Source organism: Palaemon carinicauda, chromosome 2 (genome assembly GCF_036898095.1).
Source record: "Palaemon carinicauda isolate YSFRI2023 chromosome 2, ASM3689809v2, whole genome shotgun sequence".
Lineage (NCBI taxonomy): Eukaryota > Metazoa > Arthropoda > Malacostraca > Decapoda > Palaemonidae > Palaemon > Palaemon carinicauda.
Genome location: NC_090726.1, coordinates 190575491 through 190585490, shown reverse-complemented (window position 1 = coordinate 190585490; position 10000 = coordinate 190575491). Strand labels below are relative to the sequence as shown.

The following is a 10000-nucleotide window of genomic DNA, read 5'->3' as shown; positions in this document are numbered from 1 at the left end:
AGGTCAAGGCCAACCGAAAAATTCAGATAGCACAGGACTCACGTATTTCGCAGTCTTGCGTGTTCAGCAATGCATCGAAACCTGAATTATCTTTCGCTTTTAATAGACCATTTCATCTGTATTCCCTGAAATCCCTATATCTTTATATTATGAAAGACCTATATTACTCATTAGGGATGTAGTCTATCCACTAAAACGTTAATTTTTCATCTAAAATTAGGAAAAAACTCTTTACCATCGATATATTAGAGATGACACCCACTTGACTGAGGACGATATAGCAGCCATTAAAAAATGTATATCTAGTTCAAACATACATACACTTTAGCTATTTATTGATATCGTAAATCTTATTTTCGTAGACTCGCCAAAATGTTAAGCAACTTTTAACCTTCTCGGTGACCTCTTTCGATAACAGAGTATTTTAATATAATTGGAATTTGGAAACGCCATTAGACCTGCAACATCGGAATTCCCCTTTTTTCTTCATGCAACGTCACGACGTCATTCTCCGAGAATGCTTCCTCGAATTAATCAAGGTAAATTGGTATTTACCTACTCTTTATTAAGCATTATCTATGATTTGGAATAAGATAACTATTATAAAAGCCTGATGATAACTTTCGACCACTAAAAAAGAAGGAATGGAAGGATTGCAAAACAATATCATACGTCAGCCAACGCAAAAGAACACTTGTCGTACCTGCCAATGCTGCCAGGGAGAGGATGATAACAAGTACTTCTGTGAACTCGAGCATCTTTATCTGTCAGCACCAGTGAATGAAAGATAATAATCACTAATCAGCGAGACATCACAAAGCAGTAAAGAACCACAATCTCGTTTGTCGATGATGGTTGCACTTATATCAAGCTCTCCACCGAAAACTGGGAGAATATAACTTAAAACTTTGAGGTTCGAGGCAGCAACCCACCACAACACACACTCAATCGTGGACTGAAGTCGATTCGCCTGAAAGTTAACTAACAGTGGTCCGGACTGAATGGTTTTGGGAATCCTACTCAACCTTTACTGTTTTCCCAGTTTCCGGTTTCCCACATACGAGGATGCGAGGATTATTCAACGGTGGAATTTCTAAATAAGACATTTCTTACGAGGAAACATGCGTCTAGCATTTCAAAAAAGAATTAGAAGATGGCATCCTATTGACGCAACGTGAATTTAAGAAATTTGAGTTATATGACTATATTAATGCAAGAAAAGCATTATAAAAGTGAATTGGAATTATGAAGAGCTTCAAGCCCATGTTTGTTATAATTCAGTTAGCCTGTTCAAGTAACATAACACTTAATCTTTGAGTAAAGAGCAGAGGTCTGGTATAAATAATCAACACTTATATAAGTGTTATTTAGGGTTGCGATAGCCTATTGGAAAAGTCCCTGCCTGCTTATTTACTGGACTGGGGTTCAAGACCCGCTAAAGCTCGATAGTTTCCTATAGTGTCTGCGTCCTCACCATCCATGTGAGCTTCAGATGGGGTATTTGTGGGAGCCTATATATCTATCTGCTGAATCAGTAGCACCCATTGCCAGGCCCTCCCTGGTCCTAGCTTGGGTGGAGAGTGTGTTTGGCCGTTGATCATATGGATATATGGTCAGTCTCTAGGGCATTGTCACTGTCCCTCGCCTCTGCCATTCATGAGTGACCTTTAAAACTTTAAAAACCAACATCAACATGAGAGAGAGAGAGAGAGAGAGAGAGAGAGAGAGAGAGAGAGAGAAAAAAATATATATATATATTATATATATATATATATATTTATATATATGTATGTATATATATATATATATATATATATATATATATATATATATATATATATATATATATATATATAGAGAGAGAGAGAGAGAGAGAGAGAGAGAGAGAGAGAGAGAGAGAGAGAGAGAGATTTCCCCTGATATTAATTATCCCAATGAGATTTTAGAGTTGCAATAATATTGTGTGGATGGTGCTTGGTGGCATTTCAGAAGGGAATTATTTTGGGAAGGCTGCTACTAATAGCAGTCATCAGATATAGCATTTCGTTCAGTTTTATTTCCATTCAAAGAAAAAAAAAACTTTTCTGAACGTCTTTCTCTTTACTTCTTTTGTTTATTTCCTTATATATTTTGAAAATATGATAATAGAAATATTCGCATTATTATTCGGAGAATACGTAATGAGAAATTGGTTTAGAAAACGTGATAGGATATTAGTATTTGCTCATATATGAGATACTACCACTAGAGAGGTATTGGATCCTTTGACTGGCCAGACAGTATTGCATTGGACCCCTCTCTCTAGTCACGGCTTATTTTTTCTTTGCCTACACTTACACGGAATAGTCTGGCCTATTCTTTACATATTCTCGTCTTTCCTCATACATCTGACAACAATGAGATACTTAACACTTCTTCACCAAGGGGTTAATTTACTGCACTGCAATTTGTTCAGTGTACTTTCCTGTTGGTAAGGGTAGAAGAGACTCTTTAGCTATGGTAAGCAGCTCTTCTAGGAGAAGGACACTCCAAAATTAAACCATTGTCCTCTAGTCTTGGGTAGTGCCATAGCCTCTGTACCATGGTCTTCCACTGTCTTGGGTTAGAGTTCTCTTGCTTGAGGGTACACTCGGGCACACTATTCTATCTTATTTTTTTTTCTTCCTCTTGTTTTTTTGAAATGGTGTGTTGGGCAGGCTTAATAGAAGGGCCATGGATGCCTGGTGGTTTATCAAGAGGTTGTCTTTTCCTTTTTCTGATTTTTTCTTCTCAAAACCATCCTTACTGTCCTCCCTTCAGTTGAAGTGGCTATCCTGGAGGGTATTTAGCCTTGCATGGTGTATCGGCTCCTCCATGTTGACCAGTTTTTCCGACTTTTTACTATAGTCTATGGATATCATCAATCACTTTTATTATTATTCTGTACATATTGTTTTTGTTTTAATTCTTGTTAATCTAGTTTTTAAGTATGATGTGTCTTTTTTATTTCTATTAATTCTTATGCTGTCTGGAAACATTGAGCAAAATCCGGGACCAGTACGTCCTAGATTTCGTCAATGTCGTCTTCTGTATTGCAATATTCGTGGTCTTCATGCAAATATCCGAGACCTTACAGTTGCGTCCAGACAGTATGATATTCTTTTGTGCTCAGAAACTTTGGTTTCTAATATGAGGCACTCATCTGAGCTCCTTATAACTGGTTTTAAGAAGCCCATAATGCTGAAACGTGATTCCATTCCTAGGGCCAGGGGAATGGCGGTGTATATTAGGACCGAGTACCCTGCTTCTCATAAGTCCTGCTATCAATGTGGATGTCATGAGATTCAGGTAATAAAAGTTTGTGGCAGGCATAACAACTTTTATTTGTGTTCAATCTACCGGAATCCAGACATGGATGATTCTATCTTTGATTGTCTTCTTACCATTATGGCTAAGATACAAGAAGATGATAGAAAGGCTTCGTTTGTCTTTGTTGGTGATTTTAATGCTCACCATAGGGAGTGGTTGAGTTCTATCTCTCCTACCGATCGCCATGGCTTAAGAGCTTTAGACTTTGCCTCAGAATCAGGCTGTGAGCAAATCATAAATGAAGCTACTCACAGGTCTGGTAATTGCTTGGACCTTGTATACACTGACTCCCCTGGCGTTATAACTAGTAAGGTTGGTTCTCCAGTCGGGACTTCTGATCATGCCTTGATTTCATTATTAGTGAAGACTGAGCAGCCTGTCCCTGATATATCATATTCTTGTAAAATTTATATGAAATCCCAAGCAGACTGGAATGGGATTTTGCATGATCTTTTGTGCTTGAATTGGTCACAATTATATAATAGTGTAGATCCTGTTGTCCCTTTGAATGAGAATCTAGTCAACATAATTGATAGGCGTATCCCTTCTCGTGTGCTAAGGTACCGAATGAAGGACAAACCGTGGTTCAATGATGATTGTAGACGTGCTTATTTGGAGAAGCAGGAGGCCTATCACCTTTGGAAGGGTAACAGATCAGATTTGACCTGGAACAACTATACTCAGCTTCGAGCTTTTGCTCAGAGAGTTTATGCCTCAACTGAAAAGGAGTACAATTTAATCATAAAAGAAACCCTCTCTGGTACAACTCAGGAACATAAATGGTGGTCTACCCTTAAATCTGCACTCTTTGGTGTAGATGCAACAGTTCCTCCTTTACTTAAACCAGATGGCTCAGTCACTCACTGTCCAAAGGAAAAGGCAACCCTTTTGGCTGATGTTTTTGACAGTAAACAGAGTAATGAAAAACTTGAACTTCCTCATTCCTGTTTTCCTGAGGCTAAACTAACTAGTTTAGCTTTTCGATCTCGTGAGATTAAAACTCTGTTGTTGGACCTTGATGCTTATGGAGGTGTAGACCCTAATGGTATTTTTCCTTTGTTTTTTATAAAGACAGCAGATTTCTTAGCTCCAAAGTTATCTGTTATTTTACGCAAGTTAGCAAGAAGAGGAGCTTTTAGCACTTGTTGGAGAATTGGTAATGTTACTCCTCTATGTAAATGTGTTTGTGGTAGCTCAAGTCCCACTGATTACCGCCCAATTTCCATAACTCCCATATTATCTAAAGTTTTTGAACGTCTTCTGGCAAAACGTCTTAATAGGTTTGCTGAAGGTAATCATCTATTCCCTAGTTTGCAATTTGGTTTTCGGAAAGGCCTTGGAGCATGTGATGCCCTTCTTACAATCTCCAATGCAGTACAGAAATCCCTTGATTGTGGTCGGGAAGTTCGTATGATTGGCCTTGATTTTAGTGCTGCCTTTGACCGTGTTAATCATGAGGCCCTTGTTTTCAAACTGAAACAGTTGGGAGTGGGTGGGTCGTTTCTTAGCATTATTATTGATTTTTTAAGTAGTAGATCTCAAAGAGTTGTTGTTGATGGGCACCATAGTGAGTATAGGAATGTGATATCCGGTGTTCCACAGGATAGTGTTCTTGGCCCATTACTTTTCATACTATATACACATGACATGTGGTTTGGCCTAGAAAATAAGCTTGTTGCATATGCAGATGATGCTACTCTCTTTGCATCAATTCCATCCCCTGAATGTAGATCTGGGGTTGGTGAATCCCTTAATAGAGATTTAGCTAAAATTAGTGCATGGTGCAAATTATGGGGTATGAAGTTGAATCCTAACAAAACTCAAAGTATGATTGTAAGTAGGTCAAGGACGGTGGCTCCTCAACATCCGGATCTCAGTATTGATAATGTTTCTTTAAATTTGTATGACTCTTTCAAAATTTTAGGCGTGATTCTTGACAGCAAATTTACTTTTGAGAAACATATAAGGTCTGTGTCTTCTTCAATTGCACAAAAAATTGGCTTATTGAGAAAGTCTTTTAAGATATTCGGTGATCAATCTATTCTGAAGAAGTGTTTTAATTCTTTTATTCTACCTTGTTTTGAGTATTGTTCTCCGGTCTGGTCTTCAGCTGCTGATTCTCATCTTAATTTGTTGGACAGAAACTTACGGTCTATTAAATTTCTTATTCCTGATCTAGATATTAATCTCTGGCACCGTCGATCAATTAGTTCATTATGCATGTTGCATAAGATTTTTCATAACTCTGACCATCCTTTACATTCAGATCTCCCTGGACAATTCTATCCTGTTCGTAATACTAGGCAGGCAGTTAATTCTAATAGCCAGGCCTTCTCCATCATAAGACTCAATACTACGCAGTACTCTAGAAGTTTTATTCCAGCTGTTACCAAGTTGTGGAATGATCTTCCTAATCGGGTTGTTGAATCAGTAGAACTTCAAAAGTTCAAAGTTGGAGCAAATGCTTTTTTGTTGACCAGACGGACATGAGTCTTTTTATAGTTTATATATGACATTTTTGTTGTTGACATTGTTAATAGTATATATATATGATATATCTCTTTTGACATTACTTTTTTTAGAATGATTTATTGTTAATTTGTTTTCTTCAGTTATTTATTTCCTTATTTCCTTTCCTCACTGGGCTATTTTTCCCTATTGGAGCCCCTGGGCTTATAGCATCTTGCTTTTCCAATTAGGGTTGTAGCTTGGATAGTAATAATAATAATAATAATAATAATGTTTTTATGTTGAACAGACTGACATGTCTAATAGTATGTTTTATGAAAGATCTATTCTAATATTCTTACTTTTCTTTTAATATGTTATTTAAATTGTTCATTACTCCTCTTGTAGTTTATTTATTTCCTTATTTCCTTTCCTCACTTGGTAATTTTTTTTTTTTTGGAGCTCCTGGGCTTTTAGCATCCTGCGTTTCCAACCAGGGTTGTAGCTTAGTTAACAACATCAACAACAACAATAATAAAAATAACAACAACAACAACAACAACAACAACAACAACAACAACCATAATAAAAATAATAATAATAATAATAATAAAAAATAATAATAACAACAACAATAACAATAATAACAACAATAATATTATTAACAATACTGATAATAATAATAATAATAATAATAATAACAATACTACAACTACTACTACTAATACTACTACTACTACTATTACTACTACTACTACTACTACAAATAATAATAATAATAATAATAATAACAACAATAACAACCTTCTTTATACTTGAAGAGCTTTCAATCACTTCCTCACAGAGCATCTTATGAGTCACTCTCGTTATCTCCAAAGATGACATTCTGATAAAGGATGACTAACTTATACAAAAGGGTTCAATAGACCTGATCAGTAGGGGGAAATTAGAAGGATGTTATCATATAGTTATCAGCGGATCAATCCTTGTACATTATGATCACACAAATGACTATAAAGAGTTTAAAGTCAAAGCCAGGCAGAGGAACCCAAGAGGTTATTCAACGCTTGCGCATAAATGAAACATCAGTTTTGTATTTGAAAACCCTTGCACACAAGTGAAATTTCTGTTCTGTACACGAAAACCCTTACACACAAGTGAAATTTCTGTTCTGTACACGAAAACCCTTACACACAAGTGAAATTTCATTTCTGTACACGAAAACCCTTACACACAAGTCAAATTTCAGTTATGTACACGAAAACCCTTACACACAAGTCAAATTTCAGTTATGTACACGAAAACCCTTACATACAAGATAAATTTCAGTTCTGTACACGAAAACCCTTACACACAAGTCAAATTTCTGTTCTGTACACGAAAACCCTTACACACAAGTGAAATTTCATTCCTGTACACGAAAACCCTTACACACAAGTCAAATTTCAGTTATGTACACGAAAACCCTTACACACAAGTCAAATTTCAGTTCTGTACACGAAAACCCTTACACACATGTCAAATTTCAGTTCTGTACACGAAAACCCTTACATACAAGATAAATTTCAGTTCTGTACACGAAAACCCTTACACAAGTCAAATTTCTGTTCTGTACACGAAAACCCTTACACACATGTCAAATTTCAGTTCTGTACACGAAAACCCTTACACACAAGTCAAATTTCAGTTCTGTACTTGAAAACCCTTGCACACAAGTGAAATTTCAGTTCTGTACTTGAAAACCCTTACACACAAATGAAATTTCAGTTCTGTACTCGAAAACCCCTACACACAAGTGGAATTTCAGTTCTATACTTGAAAACCCTTACACACAAATGAAATTTCAGTTCTGTACTTGAAAACCCTTGCACACATGTGAAATTTCAGTTCTATACTTGAAAACCCTTACAAACAAATGAAATTTCAGTTCTGTACTTGAAAACCCTTACACACAAGTGGAATTTCAGTTCTATACCTGAAAACCCTTACACACAAATGAAATTTCAGTTCTGTACTCGAAAACCCTTACACACAAGTGAAATTTCAGTTCTGTACTTGAAAACTCTTACACACAAATGAAATTTCAGTTCTGTACTTGAAAACCCTTATACACAAGTGGAATTTCAGTTCTATAGTTGAAAACCCTTACACTCAAATGAAATTTCAGTTCTGTATTTGAAAACCCTTACACACAAATGAAATTTCCGTTCTGTACTTAATAAACCCTTACACACAAGTGAAATTTCAGTTCTGTTCTTGAAAACCCTTGCACACATGTGAAATTTCAGTTCTGTACTTGAAAACCATTACACACAAGTGAAATTTCAGTTCTGTACTTGAAAACCCTTACACACGAGTGAAATTTCAGTTCTGTACTTGAAAAACCCTTACACGCAGGTGAAATTTCAGTTCTATACCCTTACACACAAATAAAATTTCAGTTCTGTACTTGAAAACCCTTATACACAAGTGTAATTTCAGTTCTATACTTGAAAACCCTTACACACAAATGAAATTTCAGTTCTGTACTTGAAAACCGTAACACACAAATAAAATTTCAGTTCTGTACTTGAAAACACTTACACACAAGTGAAATTTCAGTTCTGTACTTGAAAACCCTTACACACGAAAGAAATTTCAGTTCTGTACTCGAAAACCCTTACACACAAGTGAAATTTCAGTTCTGTACTTGAAAACCCTTACACACAAATGAAATTTCAGTTCTGTACTCGAAAACCCCTACACATAAGTGGAATTTCAGTTCTATACTTGAAAACCCTTACACACAAATGAAATTTCAGTTCTGTACTTGAAAACCCTTGTACACAAGTGAAATTTCAGTTCTATACTTGAAAACCCTTACAAACAAATGAAATTTCGGTTCTGTACTTGAAAACCCTTACACACAAGTGGAATTTCAGTTTTATACTTGAAACCCCCTTACACACAAATGAAATTTCAGTTCTGTACTCGAAAACCCTTACACACAAGTGAAATTTCAGTTCTGTACTTGAAAACTCTTACACACAAATGAAACTTCAGTTCTGTACTTGAAAACCCTTACACACAAGTGGAATTTCAGTTCTATAGTTGAAAAACCTTACACTCAAATGAAATTTCAGTTCTGTATTTGAAAACCCTTACACACAAATTAAATTTCCGTTCTGTACTTAATAAACCCTTACACACAAGTGAAATTTCAGTTCTGTACTTGAAAACCCTTGCACACATGTGAAATTTCAGTTCTGTACTTGAAAACCCTTACACACAAGTGAAATTTCAGTTCTGTACTTGAAAACCCTTACACACAAGTGAAATTTCAGTTCTGTACTTGAAAACCCTTACACACAAGTGAAATTTCAGTTCTGTACTTGAAAACCCTTACACACAAGTGAAATTTCTGTTCTGTACTTGAAAACCCTTACACACGAGTGAAATTTCAGTTCTGTACTTGAAAAACCCTTACACGCAAGTGAAATTTCAGTTCTGTACTTGAAAAACCCTTACACACAAGTGAAATTTCTGTTCTGTGCTTGAAAATGAAGCGTTAAGTTCATTTGCCTCTTTGCAGTTATAAAGATATGTTTATGTATGTATGGTAACCTATTTTCACAAGAGAAGTGTTTGTATGCATAGCGAGAACATAGGCCTTCACATACCGGGAAGAACACTTGTCAGTCGCCAGGTGAAGAGCAAAAAGGCAATTACAGATTACAATATCGAAGTTGCATATTATTATCACTATTATTATTATTACAATTATTATAAAATGTTAAGCCACAACCCTAGTTGGAAAAGCAGGATGCTATACGCCCAGGGGCTCCAACAGGGAAAATAGCCCAGTAAGGATAGGAAACGAGGAAAAATAAACTATTTTAGGAACAATAACAACATTAAAATAAATATCTCCTATATAAACTACAAAAACTAACAAAACAAGAGTAAGAGAAATAAGATAGAATAGTGTGCCCGAGTGTACCCTCAAGCAAGAGAACTCTAACCCAAGACAGTAGAAGGCCATGGTAGAGAGGCTATGGTACTACCCAAGACTAGAGAAAAATGGTTTGATTTTGGAGTGTCCTCCTAGAAGAGCTGCTTACCATAGCTAAAGAGTCAAATCAGCTACAATGTCAGCATCTTTGTATAGAATTATTCCATCTCACATGTATTCTAATGAACATAAGCGTTATATTTGCAGGGAAAT

General features: G+C 35.9%; 1 protein-coding gene across 2 annotated transcripts in view; it reads right to left on the bottom strand.

The window, feature by feature from the left end:
* LOC137628768 (modular serine protease-like) overlaps positions 1–10000 on the bottom strand; it is a 141127-nt gene that overhangs the window by 116916 nt on the left and 14211 nt on the right. The window contains exon 1 of one of the 2 annotated variants that reach the window (XM_068359970.1): positions 704–978. The exons of the other annotated variant lie outside the window; for it this stretch is intronic. Coding sequence (XP_068216071.1) covers positions 704–758 — 55 coding nt within the window. The 5' untranslated portion in view covers positions 759–978. Of the gene's footprint in view, positions 1–703; positions 979–10000 lie in introns of those variants that run through there. 2 annotated transcript variants of the gene reach the window in all.